Source organism: Alosa sapidissima, chromosome 1 (genome assembly GCF_018492685.1).
Source record: "Alosa sapidissima isolate fAloSap1 chromosome 1, fAloSap1.pri, whole genome shotgun sequence".
NCBI classification, from domain to species: Eukaryota; Metazoa; Chordata; class Actinopteri; order Clupeiformes; family Clupeidae; genus Alosa; species Alosa sapidissima.
The window spans coordinates 12,628,957-12,656,417 of NC_055957.1; the positions used below are offsets into that span (position 1 = coordinate 12,628,957).

Sequence of the window (27,461 nt, forward strand, 5' to 3'; positions counted from 1 at the left end):
GACGTTTAAAAGACCATCACACTTACCGTGCCCTCCTCAAATCGGTGAATTCCCTGTAGACCTTGAGCATGTGTTGTCACTTTGCTTGTTTTCTATGCAAGTTTACAAAAAATGAAATGAAATGCACATTTGGTGCTCCACATTGTCAGTCACTGCAATAGTCACTGGTAGCTCGTGTTAGTAGTAGTTAGCAGTAAAATCCAAGTGAGAATCCCATTTGAAAACTTAATTCAGACAGTTACACATAAAACCATTCAGCCCATATTGATGCTTGAACTCTACTTTTAACCAGAGAAAGACCACCCGTCTAGAAATGCAGTCAGTCAGTTTCCTTCTACAGTCAACCCTTTTTTTTTTTTTTTTTTAATGCTTTTTCAAAAGCCTATTCAAAAATAAATCTGCTTTTGGCCAACAGCACTGCATGATAATAATTAAACTATAATGCATATGTAATCATGAAAATATACAGCTTCAAGTGCTTAGGTTTATTTAATTGTTGACAATAAAATGTTTTCCTTTTCCATACATCTTATAACCATTTAAATCAACAAATAAATTAAAAGATCAAAAATATAATCGTTTGTCTATCAAATCAAAATTATAGGTCAGCACTATGTACAAAAAACAATAACAAGTTGTTAGTTTTAAAAAACCCTTTTTATCCCCCTTCCATGGCTAAATTTCTACAAAATCATATATTTTCAGGAACACTAAACAAAAGTTCACATTATATAATTTAACTGAACCACCACTATCATACTTTTCCCACAAATCCAGAGCTAGTGTGAGCTAGCCTATTCACTGTGGCAGATATCATAACAATACAAACATAAAACATTTAAGGGGGAAAAAGCTGTTGTTTGCTAGGAATGTGCAGATAAAAGTAAGACTTATGGTTATACAGACATGGGGATATCATCAGATACAAAGTGAAAATGTGAAACCATACAACAAATGCGGACTCTAATTTCAGTGTGATGACTTGGACGGAAGTGCTGCTGAACCTCCACATTCTTAACTTAGAAAAGCAATATATTTCTCCCTTGCTATAAAATTCCTCCAGTTCAGTTTAGTCAAAGAAATTTGCGCATGCCAGAGCAGAGGCATAATGAATATTCAGTGAGGGTCCATTGTGCCGATCAGAGCTCAGGTATAAGTACACTTGGAATATAGCATGATGTCTGAGAATCACTATTGCAGGACTACACTCTATGTGTGCACACAAGACAGAATCCCATTGACCGCACTCAGTCAGTCAGAAAGGGCCACAGGGCCTTAGAAGCGTCCTTGCTTGGCATCACCGATGGCTCCCCAAACATCAAACACAAACTCATCTGGGAAGGCAAAGTCACCGAGAGTTTCATCCAAAGCCATTGCAAACTCGTCTGGGTTATTCTTGTCTCGACCCACTTCCACCATGGTGGCAGCTGAAAAATAGAATGCAGAGTCTCAGAACTCCTGTGTTTTTTTTTTTTTACATTAGCTAGAATATGGCACTTACAAACCATACACATGATCTCCAACTTCCTTGCTATGGTAAAACATCAGGATGTTTAACCAAAAACCAAGTCCCAGAATTGCAGCCAGTGCCACTTACCCAGCTCTGTGTCACGGATTCCCATGTAACTCTCCAGAAGATCATCCACTTTCTTCACTGCTTTCTCCTCAAACTCCGTTGGCTGAGGACAATTCAAGTCAGTCATCAAAGATTAAATGATGGCGCGCTAACAAATTAACAGAGCAATGAATACTGCCAGTAATACTCACCACTTCCTCAACCGTGGCGGGTCCTTTAGAGCGCAGTCTCAAGGTTCCTCTGCCAGAGGCAATTTTGTTTTCCCCAGCAGGTTTGGCTCCCCTTGACCTGGGCTCCAACATATCTACAAACATAAGACATTATAAAGCAATGCTGTTATTTCCAAACAAAATGATAATAGTTATTAGTAGGATAGTTTATATTATTAAAGGAGAAATCCAGCGAGTTTTCACATAGATCTCCATTTCTCGAGGTCACCAAGTACTGTCGGTACGGAAAAAACCCCAAAAACAATCGGTTTTACTTAGCTCGAGTTGCTACAGCCAGCAACTAACCCAGCCAGCCAGCTACAGCGCTACACTCTGGGGGCATGTACACTGGACATGCCCCCAGAGTGTACCGCTGTAGCTGCCTGGCTGCATTAGTACTCGGTGACCTTGAAAAATGGAGATCTATAGTATGTGAAAACTCGCCAGATTTCTCCTTTTAATAGTTCATTATAGTCCTGTGTCCTTTAGACTAACTTACCAAAGGCTTTCATGGGCTCCACCAGTTTGAGGGTGAAGGCCTCTCCTTTGGGCAGCTCCTTCAGCATGCGTGCCACCTCGTAATGACGGGTGCCCACAATGTTCTTCCCATTAATGCACTCAATGTGATCACCCACGCAAATCACCTTCACGGTATCCACTACACTGCCCTCTTTAATTCGCTAAACACACACAAACACAATATCATACACACAAATCATTATCCACAGTGTGGGTCATGCAGACAGTGAACATATCCTTAACAGGGTCACAATGCAGTCGATTGGATTATACAAATAAGTCAGGACAAAAGTAAACAAGGTGAAGTAGAAGTAAACATTACCAATGAGTAGCACAAGTCATGTTAGGAGTGATTTATTATGACCGCCGCGCAGCTAAACGGCGGTCATATAGGTTTAGTCAGATTTTTTTTTTTTTTTTTTTTTTCGCATGTCCAAATTTTCGTCAAGGATTCCCGGGACACTGTAAGACCGGGGTACACGAAACTTGGTGGGCATGTAACCCCACATGGATAGCATGGAACCATCGTTTTTCGTTTTGATCTGTAGCCCCCCCGCTGTACTGGACCCCCCGAAAGGAGGGTAGGGCAGACACAGTTTTCTGTGAATATCTTGAGAACCGTAGGGCCTAGGATGACCCATTTTTTGCGTATGTTTGCCTCCAGGGGTCATGTAAACCCATTCCATATGCACACATGTGCATAAACAGATACACACGCACACACATACATTCACAGTAATCCTACGTATGACACATACTCACACAGTAGACATATATACACATGCATGCACATGCACACACACAGGCACATAAACAGGCAAACCCACAAGCACATGCACATGCACGCACACCCACCCACACACACACATAAACATAAACATGTACATGCACACATGCACACAATTCAAGAATTTCTCAGAATTATGAACAGGCAAGATGGGGGTGGGGTTGTATAAAATGTATTTTACATGTGAAATCTATGAACTAATCATTACATTACATTTGGCTGACGCTTTTTAACCAAAGCGACTAACAACATGGTAAACAGTAAGTTTTAGAACAATTCTCACAATTTTAGGACAGTTTAAAAAAAAAACATTAGAGTACAGTAAGAATAAGTGCGTCGGTGAGTGCTGTTTTTAACAGTTACTTGTCAGTTTAAAACGGCTGGTGAGTGCTAGGATCAGTAAGACTTGTTGTAAGTGTTGCTATGAGAGTAGATGTTCTCTAAAGAGCTGGGTCTAATCAATGTTTTGGTACTTGTTGTCTAGCAGATACCAGTCAGAATTGAGTGTGCATAATGCAATTCAGTGAGACAGTTAAAATCATATATGCCTTTCAGCGTGACTTATTTTTGTGGAAAACATGTGCTGGACCGGGCGGCGGTCATATTTTGTACCGCTCTGCGGTACATTTAGTTATCAGTTGTTAATATATGACGCTTGCCTTGATTGAAACAATTCAATACATTACAAATCAAATGTGATATTGATGTATTATTTGCTATAATGAAAACTTTATTGATAATTCATACTTTTAAGTAGCATAGAAATCTAGACGCACCCTAGTGGCGGCAAATTAATTTGCTCAGCCTGTACGTCTAGTATCGAACCATAGGGATTTCTATTGGCTTAGCACCGTGGATGTTCTCCAATCACAGCGCTCTATTTTAGAGAGTCTTAAGGCGGGCTTAACAGGATAACGACAGTCCTGCGACTGTGAACAACAAGGAAGGTGGCTATGGCGAACAAAGAGCGGTTGTTTGAATCGGCGTTGGCGTCAACTTTGGAGGAGTTGGACTTGTGCTTTTCTTTGAAAGTTGAGCAACACAATGCACTTAAGTCATTACTTTCGAAGAAGAATGTATTTGCCGTTTTGCCGACCGGATACGGATATGGTCGTAGCGCTGGCCTATTGCATGCCTAGGCAGTTTGAAAGACAATTCTCTGCCCGCCCCTTGGATTAAGCGAGGTGAATGGTTCGATGCCAGACTATACATCTCAATGATATAGGATGGCCCCGCCAGGCTAACTTTTAAGGTGACAATACTAAATATAGTTGGATTATAAAGAAAAATGAAAAAGAAAAAATAATGTGTTGTTCATGCTTGGAACATATATTTAAAAGAAACTAATTTACAATGCAGTCTTCTAATTACCACAGCATGGTCATGCAAATGTTTCAATATAAAGGCTACGGAAAATGTTTAAATAAAACATTTCCATTGCTTTTAAGATGCAAATACAGGTTAGTCATGTGTGATGAATGCAGTGCTCCCTGAGCAACACAGAGAGGCACCCTTTCCCTCTTTTACCCACGGACCTACCCAACAGCCATCTAGACTCAAATACTGCCATCACCCACATCACAGTACTCTTTTACCAATATCAAAACAATGTTTACTGAAATAACTGATTTGTTATGCATACTTTTTACTCACCCCTTTGTGGGGAAACATATTGACAGTATTTTATGTAAGCACATAGTGCTTATATAGTGTGATTTTTCTACGATTGACATGGAGGCACATTAGCTGTTAATTAGTATGATCTGGCATACTAACTATGACCGCCGTGCAGCGAAGCGGCGGTCATATAGGTTTAGTCAGATTTTTCTTTTTTTTTTTTCTTTTTCGCATGCCCAAATTTCCGTCAATGAGTCCCGGGACACTGAAAGACCGGGGTACACGAAACTTGGTGGGCATGTAACCCCACATGGATAGCATGAAACCATCGTTTTTCGTTTTGATCTGTAACCCCCCCGCTTGACTGGACCCCCCGAAAGGAGGGTAGGGCAGACACAGTTTTCTGTGAATATCTCGAAAACCGTGGGGTTTAGGAGGACCATTTTTTTTTTGTATGTTGATCTCAAGGGGCCATGTCAACCCATTCCATAACCACTCATTTCATGTATAGCGCCACCTAGTTAAACACAAAAAAGTAAAAATGAGGTGTTGTAATTGAAGGTATCTGTGACCTAACATAGTCAAAACTGCACGAAATTGGAAGTGTATGATCATTATGACACCCTCTGTATGCACGCCAAGTTTTGTGGAATTCCGTTCATGGGGGGCCACACAATAAATTAATTTATGTTACTATACACCAACTGGCCTGTAGGTGGCCGGAGACAGTTTTCTGTGAATATCTCGAGAACCGTAGGGCCTAGGAGGTCCATCTTTTTTATGTATGTTGGTCTTAAGGGGGCATGTCAACCCATCCCATTACCACTTATTTCATGTATAGCGCCACCTAGTTAAATTAAAAAGCAAAAAAATTGGTGTTTTCATCACAATATCTCTGGCTGACAAGGTCAAAACTGCACAAAATTAAAAGTGTAGGATCATTATGACACCCTCCGAATGCAAGTTTTGTGTACTTTCGTTCATGGGGGGCCTTACAATAAAATAATTTATGTGTTCATTTAGTGACGTACACCAACAAGGATTCCCGGGACACTGAAAGACCGGGGTACACGAAACTTGGTGGGCATGTACTCCCACATGGATAGCATGGAACCGTCATTTTTCGTTTTGATCTGTACCCCCGCTGGACTGGACCCCCCGAAAGGAGGGTAGGGCAGACACAGTTCTCTGTGAATATCTTGAGAACTGTAGGGCCTAGGATGACCATTTTTTTCCGTATGTTTGCCTCCAGGGGTCATGTTAACCCATTTCATGTGCACACATGTGCACAGATACACACACACATACATTCACAGTAATCATACGTATGACACATACTCACACAGTAGACATATGTACGCTTGCATGCACAGGCACATACGCAGGCACAAACACAAGCACGCACGCACACACACACACACACACACACACACACATAACATAAACATAACACAAACAATCAAGAATTTCTCAGAATTATAAACAGGCAAGATGGAGGTGGGGTTGTATAAAATGAATTTTACATGTAAAATCTATGAACTAATCATGTTTTGGTACTTGTTGTCTAGCAGATACCAGTGAGAATTGAGTGTGGATAATGCAATTTAGTGAGACAGTTAGAATCATATAGGCCTTTCAGCGTGATTTCTTTTTGTGGAAAAAATGTGCTGGACTGGGCGGCGGTCATATTTTGTACCGCTCTGCGGTACATCTAGTTAACAGCTAATTTGTGTTCATATCAGCCTAAGAATAGACCAGCTGTATATTTAGGGAGGATCATCTCAAAGTACCTTGATAAAGGCATAACCAGCTCCATTATCTGTGATGGTGAGCCCCAAGGCTTCCTCGGCCTTGAAAATCTCCACTTCCTTCTTTTGCCCTTTGATATGAGCGAAGATGAAATCCTCCAGGCCGATCTGCCCACCCAGAAGCTTCTCCATATCAATCTTGTGGGTGTTCAGGGTGCAAAATAAAATCTATGGGAAAAGGGAGGCATGTTCAGTTTCACAGATCTAAATAACTTGAATTCCATCTAATACTAAAACAGTTAAGATCCTGATTTGTTTTGGCAAGAGGTTGAATATGGTACTTGTATGTACCCTATTGGGTGCTATGCTTTGAGGGCATGAGTAATAGGGACTTTCACAAGAGGTGGGATGAAATGGGATGATACAGGCATTGTGTGTGTGTGTGTGTGTTATTTTTGTTTCATTGACACCATAGCTATGCAGTGATCAACAGCACCCCACACTCTCTCAGTGTATCCTGTAACAGCAGATAAGGTGACCTTCTGGGCTGTGCCTCTGATTCAGAAATTTGGCATCACACCTTAGAGCGTAACCTTTTGGCAGAGGGGGCCACAAAACATGATCAGAGGCAACATGACAGTTGTTTCCCAATTTAAGTCCTGGTAGCAAATGAAGAGGGCAGTAAAAAAAGCACAGGAGGAAGGAAACTTCCAGAAGATTAGTTATTCCACTCTCCCTCCAAGAGAACCAATATAGACCCACAAAGCAACAAGAATCACTATGATCAGTCTATGCTGACAGCTGGGAGTCTGATGTTTTTTTATGGCATTTGCCTGACCAAAGATCTTTGGAGGACTTTTCAGGTAAGACTAACCTTTGATCAGTTACGTAAAGAGCAATTGTATCCGGTAGGGGGAAAAGCTGACCGGTGCTGTGTGCAAGTTCAGCGCAGAACCTTTTGGTGGCACAGAGGCTCCAGACAAAACCAGCCTGTTTTCTCGGCCCCTTTTGTGTTGTGTACAGCCGGTGCTGTGGACACATCAGCTGACACAGACACAGGAGCGTTGCCCCGGGTTACCAGAGCATAAAAACAGACTGGGATTAAGGGGGAGCAGCAGAGAGCTGGGGGACAGGGGGGTTTGAGAGTATGGAAGAGTGATAGAAGAAAGAGACTGAGATGAGATGAAAGAGGGAGTGAGAGACAGAAAGAAACACAGAATGACAAAGAGTCACGGGTCTAACAGAAAACGCATAAAGGTACGAAGACCGTGTCAATCCCTAAGGCGAAAAGGAGGTGGAGAGGGAGACAGAAACACAAACAGGCTGTGTGGGGGTGGGGGGTGGGTGGAATAAGTAGATGGGCTACTCCACAGCCTAATCCTGGCAAACTGCAAAAGCTAGCACATCTTGTGCGCAAGTGTGTGGGTGGTTTCACGACAGACGCCTACTCTCGCCGTTACCAAGGAAGCATCTTACATCACACTGACTCTCTCACTCTACACACACACACACACACACACACACACAGTTAGTTCTCCCTGGTTCCCAACTGGCAGTTATGTTTTTTTCCTTCATAAGGCACAGCCCACATTGTTGCCTGGGAGAAGAGCACAGCTCAGGTGATTACTGCACCTCCTCGTTCCTGTATGACTTTGACTCTCTCTCACAAACATAACCCGCTGTTAGCCGAGCAATGAACTCTGCCAAATCTTTCCAGCTCAGCTCCAGACAGCTGAAACTGTTTTTTTGTTACTGAAACCTGTCTGGACAAACTGAGTGGATTAGTTCACAAGGATTGACCCTACGTTTGTCCATCCCCAGAACCAACCATTTGATATCAGTTGTAGAGTACATGGCATGTCGCTATTCATTCTCTCCTTTTTTATTGAACATATCAACATATCATATCGGGGCTGTGGCCCAAGTTGCTATAGCATCCGTGCACATTCAGGTCCAAGTGCCCACGGGGCCCTGGAATTAAACCCGACCTGCGGTCATTTCCCAATCTCACCTCATCTCTGTCTCACTTGCTTCCTGTCACTCTTCACTGTCCTACCTGAATAAAAGGCAACAGGCCCAGAAAACCTAAAATCACATCAGTAATTCAAAATGCAAAATCTTCTGCTGATTATCTGGAAATTATTTGGACTGACACTTTCAAATTATAATGTTCATCACAGTTTTACTATGACAGCTCTACTAACTCCCTCATGCTGTAGACTGACTGGTTTCTTTGGCAACTGGACGCTATTTTTGGACCGCGGACACCACTCAAACTCTCTCTTTTGAACAGAAACAAAAGAATGAGCCTATCCAAAGGCCCAACAAAGGGACACAAAGGCTGTGAATTAATATCATAGGAAAAATAAGGTGTAAAACATTTGCTTTAATAGGATCAAGGTTTTAATGATTAACAAAGCTGCAACACTGTAAATGCTGACAAAACAAAAGTTAGCAGGTTTTTGTAACTAGAGAACATTCTCTTAAGAGGAAGTCATGTCATAATGTAATCAATCATTAAAGGAAACCATTTGACTTGCCGGCTAATATAGTGATGAAACGGGCACTTTACACACCTTACATGCAATGTTATTAATTGACCTGAATGGAGAACTTAAAAAGGACGAACAATGAATAAGTATCTAGGTAATATTTATCTCCCATATTTGTCTACATATTTCACTTGATGCTCTCCAAAACCATAACTATTACTATAACACTTGATAAATACACATAGTGAAAATGATCGTTCTTCTTGAACTTGGCCAAGCAAGAACTTGTCAACTATTTATTCTTTGGAAAAGAATAAACAGGGAAATATAGGGAAATAAACACCTATAACTCACAACTGGGAACAGAAGCTAAGGGTGAAACACACCCACACACACACACAAACAGGAATACACAGACCTGAGAATTGCTTGATGCTGTGCAAACCTGTAGGCCTACATCAGAGCATGCTGACACTTGAAATGCCTTTCCAATGGTTTCTTTCAAGCAGAGGTAGGTGAGGTTAAATAATCAACATAAAATTGGCAATACCTTTTTACTGTCTCAGCAAATCAGATATCACATCTCATATCTCAGGATGAGTTCTGTATTGGCTTTAAATCATGTCTAAAAATCTACTTGTGCAACATGTCTTCAAAACACTTTTAGCATATGAGCTTTACATCAAAAAGTTTTTCAGGCCTAAATAAATTTATTTGCATGCCCTACACACAACAGGAACCAGTGAAGCCCTGTACACACTAGTGTACATCCCATAATACCAACTCTTGTGGAAAGCATCTTTCCAGCTGCTTTGCAAATATTTTATTTGCAGAATTATAATCACGTGTTCACTGCTTCCTAAAAGCAACAACCAGAGATGTCTTAACAGAGAGATAATTTTACTCGACCTTCAAATCCTAAGCAATCTGTTGTAGACTCACATGTCAATTACATGTTTACCTTTTGTTAAATTAGTGTTTTTAGGGATGTGAATTAAACTAACCATTTGACTACTATAGGCTTTTGCACAAAGAGGGCCTTCATTCAAAAACAAAGGAGACCTACATGAAAACAGAGTGGTGGATCTGTACAGAAAACTAGTCTACTTCAACATTCAAACACTAAACAAATGACTGGGTGAGTCCATGTCCATTGAAGACATAAAATGCTTGGGAGTCATGTTACCACATATTTGTATGTCAGTCTCCGAGGCCATAAACAGACTTTGCCCTAAGCAGTAAAACAAACCAATTTGTGCAGGTGTACCACACCTGCCTGGCGGTGGACCACACCTGCCTGGTCCTCTCCCTTGGACTGGTCAACGAAGGCATGCCGTCATAGAGGTGACTTTCACATGTTTAGTTATGCTATAGTACATGACAGATAAAGGAAGAATTAGACTTGTTACAGTCTGCCAAAAATAGGTTGTTTCCAATCTGTCTAACCCATAAAACTCAAGATTAAGAAGAACTAAAAAATCCTGAGGTGCTTTGTGTTTATGAAACACTCTCGGATCAAATAGCAAAAGAAGCATCTGACATTTCTGTTATGTCAAATATCTTCAATTAGAGGCACTCATATAGGCCTGCATGCCCCCAAATACATCAGCAAAAAAGAGAGCGTGCTGGCTGGTATAGATCCCTAGAGAGGCAGGGAAGTGGTCTTTATCAGTCTAAGGCTGTGTCTACTGGGCAGGACGTTAGGGACTTCCTGTGGGGATGAGGACTTCAGTTACAGTATACACACACCACTTCAAATAAAATGCTGGTGCCAAATGCCCTGCAATTTATTTCGTCATTAATTAACTCATGGAAATATAACTCCCTGATGGATCACAGTCTACCTGGAATAAGTGATTCCGGTCCCTTGACATTAGTGTATAGACTGAATCCTCCAAGTGAAATTGGACAGTGTGTGTATGTAAAGGGGGGGGGGGGTAAATGTGGCACAGGCTGATAGTGGAACAGACTGCTCAGTCTATCTGGTCCAACTTCGGCAAACAAAGGAGCCATGTCACTCAAAGAGAATTCAAAAGGACCTCTCATTTTGCACACTGGCTTGAAACATTCACTTGTTGACAGTGTCTAAATCAAATCCATCAGGCAGACTGTAAGCTCTCTACATAGCTTCAAAGTTAAAAGTTCTATGACCTTGTGAAAAAAAAATAGCAAAATAGATAGGCTACTGTAACTATCCATTACAAATTCAGATTTAGGCCCCTATATGGCACATTGGATTCAGGCAAATGTTGTAAAATAGTAGGGGGTATATAAGTTCATGGTGTTTTTCTAAGGTTATAAAGACTGTATGTCTGCTGCTTCCTCTTGGACAGAAAGATTCACCCAGTCATCATTCATTTACATGCGTGGATTAGCCTACTGTGCCAGGGCGCGCCTGTCGCGAACACACCTCATGCCTCGGGCAAATAATGAAAAGCACTCCCCAGACAGCTCACAGTTTAGTAAAGATCAACAGAAACCCCTAAAACACCTGCTAGTGCTTAGATCTGTCATACACAAACAATATAGGCTATGCGTTACCTCTGGTGGGCTTAAATTAAACGCCTCGGCTATTTTGCTGTAAAGCTCTTTCACGTTCGTGAATCCCTCAATCCTGCCAGTAGGACTCCCGTGGGCGAGCTGAGTGTGAAACACCAGTTTCGGTCGCAGGCTGGCAGGTGGAGGTGGCAATCCGCCACCATTCACGGAAGACTTGCTGGCGCTTCCTCCAACTCCGTCAACCTCTTCATTCTCAACCAAATTAGAACTTTCTTTTGATTTGTTTTTCTTTTTCCTCAGTCCCAAAGGCATTCTCGCTGTTCAAGTAAATCCACAGGGGGCACGAAGGTAGCCTACGCGGACCGATCTAGAACATTTGAAAACAACCTGTAGCAAATCTTCCTTTTCCTACGCTTGAAACTCCACTTGGGCGATTCTCCGTTAGCTCTGAAAAGGACTTTAAAGGATAAAATACATTTGAAATAGCAACGTCAAATACCTTTTTGGTTTCCTATCTACCATAAACTATGTTCGCAAGCTGTTGATTCGCAAACAATAGCGACACTGTTCCAAAATGCTGAGAACGCAGGCGCAGTGTGCTGAGTCCTGATGAGAACAGTAAAGTGAACAGTCTATAGCCTACGTCACACAGAAACTATTTACCTGTGTCAGGTAGGCTAGCTAGCCGATGCACTATAGGCTATTACGCAACTGTGGACCTTCACTTTTTTAGTTAGTCACAGGGTTAGTGTAGGTCTCAGCTGAAAACTCCTCTTCAAATTTGTGGGCCCTACACAAAATACCCTGCCCATCAAAGTGGGCGTGTGCCACATATGCCTATAATTTGAATGTTGGTAGATGCCCCTCGCTTTCGAGGCCCTAAGCAAGGGGTAGTTGTCAACCCATCTTTTACTTGTTTATTAAGGAAAACCTTACATAAAACACGTGAATTGCAATTGATAGGGTAGCCTACCCATAACTCACCAATAACGTCACAACTGTAAGCAACATGTGTTGGTAGGCTTAAAAAAAGGTCTGCTAAATTCCATAACATAATAATAATAGCTTATTTATATTTCCGAGATTATTGCCCAAAATGCCTACATTTTCATAAATAGTCTAATTTCAAAAATAAACCCTCATTGTCCCAACAGGCTATAGCCAATCATGTTTCAAGAAAAGGCATTTTATCCATTCTCTATTAGTATGATCCTGCCACAATAACTGAATAAAGTAAGACAGTGTAAAGCCTAAGCAAGGCTACGGACGTTAGAGCGTCACCTGCTGGTAGGCTATACCTCTTTGGTAGGCTACACCCTGGTAGAGGGGAGGCAGCAGTAGACTCTTTCACATTATTTCAGAGCTATTTTAAAGTTTTACTACCATAGGCTATTCTCTGGAATGAAAATATCTCATAGCAGCACTGCTGAATGACTGAACATAACCAAATGCAAAAGAAAGTGTGAAGTGGTCTCATGTATTGATATGTTATTGGTAGGCCTATCCAAAGTTCTTACAAAAGAGTAGGCCTACATGTTAAAAAAAGATATATCAATAATAAAAAAAAAACTTAAACATAAATGCCATCATTTAGGGACTCACACTACATCAGAATCCAGTTATTTGTGATTTCTTAGGTTTACTTTGGGCCTTAGTATAGTGTCTGTAGATGTTGTAGGATGGTCATACTGTTTATAGTAAGTGTAAGTATATATACTCTTTTGATCCCGTGAGGGAAATTTGGTCTCTGCATTTATCCCAATCTGTGAATTAGTGAAACACACACAGTGAGCACAGTGAGGTGAGGCGCAGTGAGCTGCCTGCAACAACAGCGGCGCTCGGGGAGCAGTGAGGGGTTAGGTGCCTTGCTCAAGGGCACTCAGACGTGCCTACTGGTCGGGGATCGAACCGGCAATCCTCCGGTTACAAGTCTGAAGCGCTAACCAGTAGGCCACGGCTGCCCAATTTATGGTGCTAATACTCTTATATGTGTCTATTTATTCTTTTTTAAGTACTAGCACTTAAATTCTATTTTTCTGGACTCAATTAATGATGCACTGACTGGAGAGCACTTCAAATTTCGTTGTACCTAGAAAAATGACAATAAAGACCTATTCTATTCTAATATCAGTGAAAGGTCTGAATTATCAATTCAGTATTAGTAAAATCAGTCCTATCAGTATTCCATCACCCTTTTCTTAACTTTGGGCAAGGTATTGATAGTGCATTAAATTAACAATGTTGAAATGCTTAAACAATTAAGTTTGCACTGAGGAATGAGGACACCCTGGGCAGTCACTTTGTCTATTAAATATTTTTAGTACTGGTAACAAGCTGATGTACATGGTGATGACTGAATTTACACAATATGTCTCTCTGCAATCATACAGCCCACATGCTTTACATCAATGACAAAGGTTTAAGAACTTCATGTTATGGGTTCATGGGTCTAGAGTTTTTAATAAGCTTTTTAGTTTACTTTTAACTGTTTTTTTGGGTTGACATGAAGCAGTTAAGTAAGTAAGTATATAAGTAAGTTTAATTTATATAGTACATATAGCACAATTAAAACACTGTTAAAATGTATTTTGTTAAGCCATAACCTTTCTATTTTTAAATAGAAAAAAATATTCATTGTTGTGAACACCACAAGATGCTGAGATTAAAACATACAGTATCTTGCATGACTTTATTTTCAAATACCTTAATGGTCTGTTTCATGTGTGAGACACACATTATCCACAGTATATCACAATCAACATTTGTGTGAAAGACTAACGAAGCATTTGTACAAGCTGATCATTCCATGTTGAGTTAAAAAGAGCTTACAGGGTAAACTTTTTATATATTCCCTGTCAAACAACACATACAGTATCTCTAACACAAAGCAAGGTATTAAAAAGACCATTATGAAAGCCAGTTGGTCAAATAAGGAACCAATCAGAGGTCACAAATACAGGATACTCTTGTAGAAAAACAGGAAGACTGAAACCTAGGTCTGTTCAGTTCTCTGATGTCCAGAAACCATGTTTTTATTTAAAGAATAACATGGGAATTATAAAAGAATACTTATAGGCCCTTGGCCTTTAGAAACACAGAAAGGTTTTCATCATGGTGCTTTAAATTGTAACTGGCCAAGCAGAGATGGAAGAACTATATGTGCATGTACAACTGAAGAGAAGAAAAAAAGACATGACAAGAAGAGTTAAAAGGCAACAGATATTTGACACAGCACAAAATAACAACCCGGATTTAAGAATCAACAATGTAATCAATAATTTAGCTTAATGATAACAGCTGACTTAAATCAGGAGAGTGCAGATAACTTTTGGCCAAATTTAGTACATTTTGTAAATCTAATATGTAGCAGGCCTAACATTCTTAACTTTCCTATTTGGAAAGTTTAAACTATATTTTCAAAGTGTGGTTGTTACCACTCGTAACTCGTTGTTACCATGGTTTGGTTTTTAGTTCCAGGTAGGAAACTGTGACATATATTATTATAAAAATAAGACAAAAGCCATGAATGTCAAATATTGTCTGACTTAACATGGGATGACCTATAAATGACCAGCATGATCTCAAGACTTTATGTTAAACTTTCATCTCCATTGTAACATGCAGTATTAAAAAAAAAAAACAACAGAGTAGATACAAAATAGAAATTGCACATTCTTGATCAGGATTAACTGTGATTTAGGAACATTGTCCATGAACGAGGCTGCATGCACTACAGCCAACAGGGATCACTCAAGATTGCACATCTGCCTTATGAAGTTGGCAAGTGCCGTTTTAGGACATCCTTGGCGGTAGTGGGGAGACTCTCTGGAAAGTTCACATCAAATTCCACCACCAGATCCCCTCTTTGCTCTGGGTTCTTTGGAAATGGAAGTCCTTGGCCTGCAATTGTCTTCCTCATGCCAGGTTTGATGACGTCAGTGATCTTCATGTTGCAAGTTTTCCCATCTATTGTTGACACAGTGACTGAGCACCCGCACAGTGACTGAAAGACAAAAGATGAAAGACAAACGATGGAAATATGATTTTTAGGGAGGCCTGGAATGGACAAAAATAAAGCCCTGAAGCCACTATTTCAATGGTTAATATTAGACAAATATAAACACATTAGTGTGTAACAGTCTTTGTTATAATAGTGCCATAGACTTACATCTTGTATTTCAGAGGTAGTGAATGTGTAATTAAGGCAGAATATACTTTAGGGATTGCATTAATGACCAATCCCAGTCCAGTGAACTAACCATATAAGATCATCTCACAGTACCAGTGAGTGGGCAGGCTACTCTCCCTTGGCACTGCCCAAAGAGTCTCACATTTCTGAAAGCTTATTGCATAACTAACCCGTCAACTTTGCCTGCACATACCATTTTTCTCAAGGGAGTATGTTATTTCAAAGCCATGCAACCCATGGACAAGGCGAGCCATTTTACCAACTGCATCACTTAGTTGTAGTGCAGAACTGTTCACTTGCAAATATGATAATTTCCAAACTCATCAAAAAGTGACTGAATACTTGACTTAATGACCGGGATGCTGACACTGTCATGTCACAATATTGAAATCCTGGTGGTTTTCAGACCATTGAGGGAAATTTGACTGATCTCAGTGTAAGTGCCTCTTACCTGTCGTAGACTGACCCGTACTGGGTAAATTATATTAGATCCTTCCCGTCTAAAGTGTGGATGTGGCTTATCCTTGATGACAAAAACAATATCAGCAGGTATGGTGTTGGGTGACTCATCACCCTCTCTGGGAAATGTGATTTTGGTCCCCTCTTTCCACCCACGTTTTATATCTATGGTGAGTATCTTGTCCTCAGTCCTTAAGTTACGTCCATCTGGATTAAGGCGTTTCCGTGAGATTTTCATACGTTTGGTGCACCCGTGAAACACCTCCTCTAGGGATACCCGCAACTCATGATGGATTGCTGGGTCCTGCTTGCGCCTGGTCTGCCCACCTAGGCCCACATGCCGATCACGTGGAAAACCGTTCAGGTTGAAGCCTGGGAAAGAGCTGAAAGCATCTCCACCATCCACCTCCATATCATCATCATCTCGCCCATTGACTTTCCTTCCAAAGAATATCTCAAATGGGTTGGCACCTCCAAAAAAGGTTGCAAAGGTTGCGTGGGGATCCCCATGAAAGGTGTAGGTGAAGTTGGTGCCCTGCCCATCTGTGGGTCCTCCTCCACCTTTGAGACCTATTCAATGAAATATAGGAAAATACAAATGACATTGAAAAATGGAACCCCACAGCATTCTGAAATTTCTTCAAGAATACAGTATATCCAAGGGGCAGGGAGTAAAATAAGAGGTGGGTAAATTATGAATTCTGTGGTCACGGTGAGGTGGACTGCGCCATGCGGTATCGGATTTTTAAAATGGCATTCAGAACATGTTTGATGATGGTGGAGGCTATTGTCCAATGTTTATAACAATAGTGGTATTAATCCTAGAGTGTTGATGAGTATTGTGAATGTGGATAATATAGTGTGATTTTTGACTGTTAAAAGTTGCAATTGGTGAATAAACTCTTTGGAGAGGTGGATAAACTCTAATAAGAGGTGGATAAACTCTACTTCTGACATTTCAGAGGTGGGTAAATTGCGTATTTTGCGTTTAGCCTCCACTACATCCCTGCCAAGGGGTATAATTACATCTAGATGAAAATAGTTCGGCAGCTTTATGGTGAGCTGTTCACTTTAAAAAAGACTATATCCAAGCCAAAGTCAATTGTTCAGCGTTCATATCTATGATATGCATAGGTTAGAGCAAAGGTTTTTTTTTTTGGTCATTCTATTAGAATTGCCTAGGCCGTGTTGAGACTCGAGACGAACATGCAACAAACCTCTTTGTTTACCTATTACATGATACGCAAGATCTACATTGTAGCCTACCTCAGCCACATATTTTCTATATTGTGATTATTCACCACGTATCTGTATGAACAATGTCGGATGTGAAGGATGAACTCCCTTGTCTAGCCTCACTGGTACAGTATCAAACTGGTCCTAAAATCATCTACAAACATAACATTAATCTCGCCTACATTAAAAACCTACCTTCCTCTCCATATTGGTCATATATCTCTCGTTTCTTTGGATCGCTGAGGACATCATATGCTTCGGCAACCTCCTTAAATTTTTCCTCAGCATTGGCAGCCTTGTTTTTATCGGGATGCCATTTCAGAGCTTGTTTTCTGTATGCCTTTTTAATGTCCTCGTCTCCAGCTCCTTTGGCTATGCCCAGGATTTTGTAGTAATCTTTCCCCATTTCCCTGCTGTGGCCCCACGCCGGATGGAACCTGATGTTTCGACACTGCAGGCAGTAACAGTAGGATTCACCGTAACAGTAAGATATTGGTCCGTGTCCTGGAAAAAAAATCAGTGTTCAGGGGCAGTCCGGGGGTATGGCGTCAAGAGGCGAATGCTGCTTAATAGCGCCCGTTGAGCAGCCGGTTCCTCTGATATGTTTAGAAGCGGTTACTCAACGTTCTGGACCTCGTGTTATTTCCCTTCCTATGACCCTCTTTAAATAGCCATCGCTCCCTCCCCTGTATGTAACCTATTGCTCGTTGGAATCTAGAGGCTCTTTCTAGAAAGTAAATGCTGAGGCACGTCATTTCCCATATTCGGCTGACTGCGATATCATCCATTGATGCCCAATAGTTCAGGTTCCGCCTTTATTAGTAGCCGACAATCACACGAAACGTGAAAGGTGGATGTAGGCTATGGGCCGTCATAGTGAGACGAGACCGAGCATCACTACAGCCAATAGCTAATGGACTAAGGAGACTTGGAACATCACATGCAAAAAAAAAACGTTTTAAAAAAAACTCCTTTAACCTAGATATACTTTTGACAAATTAGGCCTATTAGTGAGAAAAAAGTAGGCTACCTAATCCATTTCAGGTATATTTCAAGTGTGTGAGCATTAAGGCTGTAGCCTATGCTGGCCCGATAATGTCCTGACCTCCAGTTAGGGCTGAGACTTGACATTCTGGCCCCTGAAATGATGTTGATCAAGATGTTTGGGGGGCCTCTGTCAGTGCAGGGCCCTTTGGATCCTTCTAACTCCACCCTATCCCTTATGGCGTTCCCTTAAGGATCTTTGGTGCATGGATGGCTTGATGTGTTGTCCCTCAACAAAAGCAGAACGCTGATACAATATATTTTTTGGATTTAACCATGGTGGAAAGCGTGCATCCCATTAGAATTCACATGGTGAAATGAAGTTACAGTGCCACCTGCTGTACAAGAGGAATGCAAACTCCTTTGCAAGTAGGCGCAAAGAACAGGCTCCAGTCAGCACAGCTCGCACGCTGCTCCAAGTGTGTGCCCCGCATCCAATAGCTTAACAGATAGGCAGATGACTCAGCGGCGCCAGCAAGAAAACCATTGTAACCTCAACTATAGGCTAAGCGACAGAAGAAATGGAATTTCACCTCTAACACCATTACACGGAGTTTGTTGTTGTGTTTAATTCGGTTAACTCTGCGTCAGAAATTTCAGAAATATGGACCAGTTTCATCAGTTATTCAAAAAGCTAGACAAGAATAATGATGGGTTCGTATCGGTGGAAGAACTTAAAAAGGAAATGAAAAGAATTGGTGTTACCCAAGCTGATGAGAAATCACAGGTGGGGCCTATAGGCAAACGTAGGCCTATTTTATTTAATTGTATTTTATTTTAGCTAGAACACGTCATGGCAGAAGAGAAGTGATCTGGGTTTTTTTTTTTTTTGCAGGTCATTGTTAAAAATTACGACCAAAACAGGGATGGCCGATTAGATTACGAAGAGTTTTTGGGCTATATCATGGACAAGGAAAGGAAATGGAAAATTCATTTTCATGCACTTGACAAAAATCAATGTGGTGAGTTTCAAAGAAATAATATTTCCTTCACTCATTTTTGAAGCATGCAGCAGTTAATGTGACTACTGCAGCATGTAGCAGTTTATTCTGACTACTTCAGGCCTACTGAATAGTTTATGAAGTTCTCATCTCAGTAATATGCTTACTCCTAATATTGTTAAAGTTAATATATTCAAATAGTTGAGGTGGTTGAGGTGGTTGAAAGAATTCTGTGTACTTGTCCCAGTGTGTTAGTGAAATGGTGAATGAAGGAGGCAGAAATGGATGCTTTTAAATTCTAAAGGTGATAAATGGGTAATTTGCAAGGGGACTGCAATCTGTGCCATGCTCATAGTTAATGCACTTGATCTTTTACTCTCTTATCTTCTTTCCTTTTACTCAGGGGCTATTGACCAAGAGGATATTATTGATCTATTCAAGGAGTTAGGTGTGGTAATATCAAAGCAAAATGCAAAGAAAATCATTCAAATGTATGAAAGGTTTCCAATTAATTCCTGCTTTAATGTCTTTAGATAATTATATATCACCATGATGACCAGGCAGTGGTGAAGATCATATTGTTACCCACCTGAAATGGCGACACTCATTAACATTTAGAAAATACATAACTTTCAGCTATGGCATTGATAGTGTAAAATAAAATAATTACTCTATTATACACATGTGTGACTAGCCTGTAACCTAGCTGATTTGGTGATGTGTGCATGCCACTCACATTTCCAGCATGATCCTGTGTTTTATGTTTGTTGTTGCAACCACTCTTGAAATGAAGTGAAACTGAACTGAAAATCTATTTTGATGCACACACACACACACGCATTGCTGTTTTCTAGGATGGATGAAGACCGTTCAATGACTGTTGACTGGGGAGAATTCCTACATCACATTATAATTAATCCAGCAGAAAATATTAAAGATCTGGTGTCATCCTGGAGACACAGCCTGGTAAGACTACATTGTCTTGAATTATCACTGCAACTCTCTCTATTGGTGTCTCGTTAATCTTGTGCATTATAACCACACTGATTGAATTGTGTGGTTAATGTATTCTGTTAACTGTGTCTTAACAGTGAAAGGATGACTATCCGCTGATAAATATGACTATGTAACTTGATTTAAGATTACCAATATGTTTTGCAGGTGTTTGATGTTGGTGAAAGTCACTCCATGCCCATAGAGATGACTCAGGATGATGCAGACCTCTCTGTTTGGGGAAACTTTGTATTAGCCGCGGGCCTGGCAGATGCTGTGTCTAGAACAGTAACTGCTCCAATTGATCGTCTTAAAACATTGCTTCAGGTGAGCTCATGCGTTTTGCTTTTTTCAAACTCAAGTTTTTGGAAGTGTTAATAATGTGTGGCTAGTTAGAAAAAAATGAGTATGACCGCAAAAAGGAAATGTATGCAGCCTACCATGTAATATTGTTTGTTTATGTACAGAGCATAACGCTCTTAATGCCTGAAGAAGTATATTGCAGACTTTTGTCTAAAGCTGAAACTAGTGAGTTTATCGGCTTACAGTCAACGCACTTTCCTTTTAGACACCAGCATCAGCAAAGTTGTGACTATACCTACCCAGCTGACTAATATATTTTGGCAATATTTGTGGTGACTGTTGTAAAAGTTGTTCTTGTGTTGTTGTTGGGTTCCAATATGCAAAATGAATAGTTGGGGTAACTACAGGGAACTATACCAATACCAATATACAGTTAAGAACAAAAGTATTCATACCCCTGGCAAATATTGATTTAATGTTGATTTTCTCTTTATCAATATGTTTGTTTTGACTGAAAATGACAATCTGGTAGAAACATGGAATAAAAAAAAAAAAAGCATTGTCATCTTTTTTAACATTTCTATGAAAAATGGTCTGTCCAAAATTATTCATACCCTTTTTAAATAATCAATGGAAACATCTTTATTTACCATCACAGCTCTCAAAATGGTTCTTTATACAACAGGAATTAAAAAAAATCTTTTGGAAATTGATCTTAATACCTTAATTAAAAAACGAGTACAAATCCAACCTTTAAGGGCACCAGTTTTCTTTGTGAATGAATAATGTATTGTAAATAAATAAATGTTTTTTCTTAAAATACAGGGGGCATAAGTAAGGAACCCCCTGTGTTAAATTCCCATTGGCAGATTTTTATTTTAAAGGCCAGTTATTTCATGGATTCAGGATATATGCATCTTGATAAAGTTCCCTTGGCCTTTGGAATTAAATTAGCCCCACATCATCACATACCCTTCACCATACCTAGAGATTGGCATGGTTTTATTTCAGTTAGCCAAATAGCTGGTTTGATTTGCATTGAGAGATAATCTTATAGGAAGTACCCCATGGAAAAAAGCATTGCCTGGATGGCAGTATGTTGGTCAAAACCTGTATACATAATTCTGAACTGATTGTGCCTTGTCAGATGTGCAAGATGCCCATGCTGTAGGCACTAATGCACCTCCACACCGTTATGTTGGGTTTCGAATTGAGGACCAAAACAAGTTGGAATGGTTGGATGCTTGGATAGGCCCTCTCCTCTTTAGCCCAGACGAGTCCATGATTTCCAAAAAGAATTGCAAATTTTGATTGGTCTAACCACAGGACCTTTTCCCACATTACCTCAGTCCATTTTAAACAAGTTCAGGCCCAGATAAGATGGTGGTATTTCTGTATCGTGTCTAAATAAAATTTTGCCTGTTGCATGGTAAAGTTTTCTGAATTGAGTATCAAACTGTGCTCATAGACAATGGTTATCAGAGGTTTTCCTAAGTCCATAGAATGTTTTTCTTTACAGACACAGGCCTGGTTTTAATGCAGTGCCATCTGAGGTCCAAAAGACCACGGCCATCCAGTATTGTTTTTCAGCTCTATCCCTAGTTTGCAAAGGTTTCTCTGGATTCTCTGAATATTTTAGTGATATGATGTACTGTAGAATATGAACTTCCCAAATACTTCAGAATTTCATGTTAAAAAGCATTAAAATGGCATTGTTTCATAATTTGTCCATCATTTGTTTACACAGAGTGATGCATACCCCTATATCTTTACTTCTAGGAGACTGCCTCTCTGGGATGCTCTTTTACCCAATCATGTTGCCAGTTACCCTAATTACTTGTGTAGTACATTCCTCCTTTTTTATCATTACACAACTTTTCCAGCATTTTGTTACCCCCGTCCCAATGTTGCTGGGATCAAATTCAAAATGAACATATATTTTCCATGAAATAGTAAAATGTGTAATTTTCAACATTTGATATGTTGTCTGTGTCCTTTTGGTAACTAAATATGAGTTTATGAGATTTGCAGATTATTACATTCTGTTTATTCATTTTACACAACGTCCCAACTTTTTCTGATTTGGGGTTGTATAATAAGAAAAAAGAAACTGTGAGAACTGTGATGGCAAATAAAGATGTTTGTATGTTGTTACACATCAGCTTTGAGTATAGAACAGGGTTTTCCCTTGGTGCTTATGGATAGATATGCATTCCATTTTAGGTCCATGGATCAAAAGCTGCCCCTCTTGGATTTAGAGAACTACAGGCTGGAGGCCTGAGGTCTATGTGGCAAGGGAACATGGTGAATGTCCTGAAAGGAACACCACAGTCAACCCTACAGTGTCTCATCTATGCTCAGGTGTTGCTATGCCATCACACACGCACACACACGCACACACAAATCAAACACTCAGTATAAGATCTGTTATTTGCCTTCTCCTTTAAACAGATGAAAGTCCAGATGGGCCAGAGGGAAACCCTGTCTATTCAGCAGCGATTTGGAATGGGTTGTGTTTCAGGAGCTAGTGCCCATGCTGTGTTTTATCCTCTAGAGGTATCAGAGTGCATTGGCAGGTCTGGATTTTTTTTGGATGTTTTAAGATGTCTTGGTTAATCTTTGAGTTGGCCCATCAGGTGCATTGGAGAGCTCATTTCAATGCCTTCCTTGTGCTTTCAATAACATTATGTGTGTTTTATTTTCAAATAATGTACAATTACGTTTTTTTTTATCCTTTTATTAAAGAATAGAGTCTGACCGATACCGATTTTGATATTTGAGAATTTCAAAAACTGATAAACGATAAATCAGCCGATATTCATTTAACAAACAATATAAAAATGTACTCTAATATTTAGCATATTGAAAAGTTCTGGTAATAACGATAGATCACTAATAGCTAATATCGAATAACAGAATAGCTAATATCGGCCGATAATATCGGCACACTGATTTATCAGTTGGGTTCTATCGAAGAATCATATATCAATATTGCATTGTTCCAAACATCTTCAAGTTTAAGTTAAGACAATTACCAAATGTTAATTGTTGGTTGGTTGTTGTTATTTCTTTGCAGGTTCTGAAAGTGCGGCTGAACCTTCAACAAGCAGTATCCTATTGTGGAGTATTAAGATGTGCAAGAGCCATTTACCAGAACGAGTCTGCTGCAGCCTTCTACAGAGGTTTTAAGCCGAGCATTCTCTGCATGATACCCTATGCTGGTGTAGAGTGTGCAGTCCACCAGGTGAGTCACTGCTTAAACCTCTCTCTGCTCTCTGTTAAATATGGACTTAATGTTTAGGTTCAGTGTTCTAATAATAAATGTAATATTGGTATGGTGCATAAAATGCATAATTTTATTGCAAACAGCAACAGTTGTCCATGTTAGTATTTCCCCATGCTTTTCTGCTAGTCCATCATGAGTTGGGTGAAAAGGGACCCTGCTTACAACAGTGAAGCAAAGTGGTTCTTCTTCAGCTTTGTGGCATTCGCCTCTGGACAAGCCACCAGCTATCCATTAGCAGTGATTCGTACTCAGCAGCAAGCCCAAGGTTGTCAGATGAATTGCCAAGACAAAAACAATCCACAATGCATCCAAATCTAAAATGCATGCAAAGGATATATGCAATACTATACAACACATACTAAATATTTGCTGAAACAATTTGAGTTTGCTGGTTAATTAACATTTATTTCCCTTTTAGCTTTCAGCTCCCTTTCACCGCAGGCTTCAAATATGGGCCTAGTTCAAGGATTTCTTGGGATTTATGAAAGACAGGGGCTACGAGGCTTCTACAGTGGAATGGGAACCAGTTTTGTAAGAGCTGTCCCATGTGCCTTACTAAACTACACATTGACAGCAAAACTTGAAACACTGTGTTCTCAGTAAACAATCCCATTGATGTAACAGCATAAAATGTAACAGTGAGGACTGTAAACGGTACATGTATGTAGTGGTACATAATATGACCACCATGTTGAAACTACAGTAACATTGCTTATGTATACATGTAAATTTCACAAAGTCATATGTCATATTTTCTACAAGGTCCCAAACTTGTGTGCACTACCTCACTAAGAAAAGGTTGCAACAACAAAGTATTTTGTTGGTGACAGCCAAATAGCCTACATAGAATGTGTTGTGGAATTATGTGCCAGTTATATTATGCACTGCTAAGTGTGCCAGTGTGTGTGAGTGAGTGTCTGTGTGCCTGGGTGTATGGGTCTACAGACTTGTGTGAAATGCTTCACTAAGACAAATCTGCAACTACTGTCAACGTATCACAAAATATTTAACACGGAGCACTTCCTGAACTCAACAGCTGTATATTTGAAGTTCTCTTTTAATTGGAAACATTGATTATCCAAAACAAAAAGACTCCAAGGCACTCTCTTTTTTAAAACTGTTAAAAAGTCTTTTCATGGTTTGCTCATTTACAACCTTTTTTAAAATTCTGAAACGTTTCAGCATCAAACCTTTATCAGGGAGTCAAACAGTTCAATCCACCAAATGTCAATCCACCAATCGTAACCTTCCACCGGGGAAAACCTGGGGCTTTGTGCCAAGGATTTGTGCTTGGTAGAATGAGTCCTGCCGAGTCGAATTCTTCACAGACGAGGTCAGGCTTCTTCCTAGCATATGGAAAACACACAATGGAACAGACTAGCGAGTGTGCAGGAAGCTGCAGGTGCATTATTAAAAACCATGAGTGCGCACAGGATTGTGGGTGTTCCAAGCACACAAAGGATACACGCATGCATCCTCGAAAATCTCAGAACGAAGGACTCAACCTGATAGAATTGTAAAGCACCCTTGACATTGGAACAGTGCTTGGCGAGATTTGATGACGTAACATCCTTGAAAGAGCGGCTTTGAAGGACCCATCCTTGACTTTGAGAAAAGCCCCTGGTGTTCTGGCCTAGAGTGTGTGCATACACATGTCCAGCAGATGGCATCATTTCAATTGTTGCGGACTTGCCGTAGTAAAGCAGTGGATTCTCTCGCTCTCTCTCTATCTCTCTCTCTGTCTCTCTCTCACTCACACACACAGGCACACACATGCCATTTTGTTATTTTGTTTTACAATTTGCTGTTAATACTGCGCATTAACAATTGCATTGTCAAACAGTAATTATGACCGCCGCTATATAGCAGGGATTGTGAAAGTTTTTGTTTTTTCCCCTGTCATCTACTTCCTGAATTTTTTGTCAACGATCCCTGGGACACCGAAACACCGGGGCACATGAAACTTGGTGAGCATAGCCCCACTAGCTTTTTACGAAAAAAAATAATTTTGGTCCTGGCGCTGGGCCCCCCGAAACCCAAAAAATGCAGTTTTCTAAACCGAAGCACCGAGTATGACAATTTTTTTTATGGTATGTTGGTCTCAAGGGCCCGCATCAACTTAGGTTCACTTACGAGACTTTGTGCACATCCCAGGTGCTGAACAAATAGGTCAAGTTTTTAATGAAAAAAGTTCGCACACTCATTGGTCCTCTTTTTTGAGTTTATTTTCTCATGATTTGACAGATAACGTTTCGACCTTGCGGTCTTCCTCCTGCATCAACTTAGCCCATAACCATTTCATTTGTCATTTGTGTCATTTGACATTTGAGTCACACAAACACACACACGAACGACAGCCAATACATAATTACAAATTCAGTAAAGGAAAACCGAACATACATCATTTAGGCTGCATTTCCAGAATTGGCATTACGTAGCTTGTCCACCAGATGGCGCAGCGGCTTGCTGCAAGACATAAGTAACTTGTTAAATTGGAAGTTAAGTTAATCTAAAATGGGTTGTTAAAATGATAGATGCTTCCTACAAAGATAACACTAGTTTACGGCAGAGAATGTCTAATAATGGTAGGAGGATTTTCACGTGAAATGTAATTCCCATTTCTTCTTGAAGCCAAAAAAAGCCTGAATGTTCTGACATGCTTGGTTTTTACTGCAGGTACATTAATCTTAATACCAGTTCAATGTTATATCAATAGGTAAAATAATGTTACCGTTAGGTTAGCATTGTGATGGAGGCCAGTTTAAATGTTGGTGTATTTCTGAAAACATAAATGCGGTTATACCGAGCAAATTGATAACAGCAATGTAATTGTATCTTTCGAATGTCATCTCATTATTTTCTGACCATAATCTACAAACAGGAGCTGAGTTAGTTAGCTACAGCGCTAATGTTCGCGAATGCGATGGTTTGCTAATTGAAGATATACCTGAAAGTTAACCTGTCCACGATGCATCCTCGCCACAATGTAGGTTTATGTAGCCTTCAAGTGCTATGGAAAAGATTATATTTTTCATTTGTGAACTGGTATTGGGTTGTGTGTTGTGTTCAAGTGCTTTTGTTGTCGTACTATAGGGAAATGAGAGATGGACTCACAGATCCCTGTTATTTGGGTAAAACAATTTTAGATTGCTTAATTAATCTGCTAGTTGGAAGGAAAAATAAAAGCAACAAATAAATAGGCCTACATTTGAAAAATGTAAATTACTGTGAGGATTGTTCTACAATACCATTATAATAATTTGTTGCATATCTGAACATTATATTTTCCTTGATACTGACAGGGAATAATAGTAGAGTGATAGCTCTCATATAGCAGAAATCCCTAAATGCAATTTTTACACACTGTATGCTCCATCGCGAAGTGCTTGTGGTTAAAATAATTATTAGGATTATCTTAAAGGAGAATTCCGGTGTGATATTGACCTAAAGTGTATTGAAACATGATACCGAGTGTGACCGTATGTCTCATAGTTCTAGCCCATCTCGGGAAAGATCCACATCAAACCTGTATATAAGGAATCAATGAACTGATTGGGTACTCA

General features: G+C 40.0%; 3 protein-coding genes across 4 annotated transcripts; 1 reads left to right on the forward strand and 2 right to left on the reverse strand.

Annotated features, from left to right (window-relative positions):
- Positions 1-467: 467 nt before the first annotated feature.
- Positions 468-12,147, reverse strand: gipc2 (GIPC PDZ domain containing family, member 2). The gene is made up of 6 exons (XM_042093966.1): positions 11,490-12,147; positions 6,499-6,684; positions 2,285-2,465; positions 1,768-1,880; positions 1,598-1,679; positions 468-1,427 (listed from the first exon to the last, which is right to left on the reverse strand). The coding sequence occupies exons 1-6, from the start codon at positions 11,757-11,759 to the stop codon at positions 1,276-1,278; spliced, it is 984 nt and encodes a 327-aa protein (XP_041949900.1). The 5' UTR covers positions 11,760-12,147; the 3' UTR covers positions 468-1,275.
- On the forward strand, positions 6,854-26,097 carry slc25a24l (solute carrier family 25 member 24, like). 2 transcript variants are annotated; one of them, XM_042093943.1, is made up of 10 exons: positions 6,854-7,319; positions 19,211-19,337; positions 19,720-19,807; positions 20,171-20,282; positions 20,478-20,636; positions 22,836-22,973; positions 23,064-23,168; positions 23,689-23,856; positions 24,025-24,163; positions 24,317-26,097. In XM_042093943.1, exons 1-10 carry the CDS (start codon positions 7,248-7,250, stop codon positions 24,499-24,501), a joined length of 1,293 nt encoding a protein of 430 aa, XP_041949877.1. In that variant the 5' UTR covers positions 6,854-7,247; the 3' UTR covers positions 24,502-26,097. The 2 variants fall into 2 exon arrangements, with proteins under 2 accessions (XP_041949877.1, XP_041949869.1); XM_042093935.1 differs by lacking the exon at positions 6,854-7,319 and adding an exon at positions 18,111-19,102.
- dnajb4 (DnaJ heat shock protein family (Hsp40) member B4) lies at positions 14,118-17,951 on the reverse strand. The gene is made up of 3 exons (XM_042093955.1): positions 17,527-17,951; positions 16,088-16,665; positions 14,118-15,450 (listed from the first exon to the last, which is right to left on the reverse strand). The coding sequence occupies exons 1-3, from the start codon at positions 17,735-17,737 to the stop codon at positions 15,217-15,219; spliced, it is 1,023 nt and encodes a 340-aa protein (XP_041949889.1). The 5' UTR covers positions 17,738-17,951; the 3' UTR covers positions 14,118-15,216.
- Positions 26,098-27,461: the final 1,364 nt, after the last annotated feature.

Bases quoted from the DNA above. Each gene is read 5' to 3' on its own strand.
- gipc2 (XM_042093966.1), bottom strand. From the start codon at position 11,759: ATGCCTTTGGGACTGAGGAAAAAGAAAAACAAATCAAAAGAAAGTTCT. The intron at 1,881-2,284 runs GTAAGTTAGTCT...TTATGTTTGTAG, and splicing joins GGAGCCCATGAAAGCCTTTG to ATATGTTGGAGCCCAGGTCA. The intron at 1,680-1,767 runs GTGAGTATTACT...AATTGTCCTCAG, and splicing joins CCGCCACGGTTGAGGAAGTG to CCAACGGAGTTTGAGGAGAA.
- dnajb4 (XM_042093955.1), bottom strand. From the start codon at position 17,737: ATGGGGAAAGATTACTACAAAATCCTGGGCATAGCCAAAGGAGCTGGA. The intron at 16,666-17,526 runs GTAGGTTTTTAA...TTCATTGAATAG, and splicing joins TGACCAATATGGAGAGGAAG to GTCTCAAAGGTGGAGGAGGA. The intron at 15,451-16,087 runs GTAAGAGGCACT...TTTGTCTTTCAG, and splicing joins TACGGGTCAGTCTACGACAG to TCACTGTGCGGGTGCTCAGT.
- slc25a24l (XM_042093935.1), top strand. From the start codon at position 18,980: ATGGACCAGTTTCATCAGTTATTCAAAAAGCTAGACAAGAATAATGAT. The intron at 19,808-20,170 runs GTATGAAAGGTT...GCTGTTTTCTAG, and splicing joins GCAAAGAAAATCATTCAAAT to GATGGATGAAGACCGTTCAA. The intron at 20,637-22,835 runs GTGAGCTCATGC...ATTCCATTTTAG, and splicing joins GTCTTAAAACATTGCTTCAG to GTCCATGGATCAAAAGCTGC.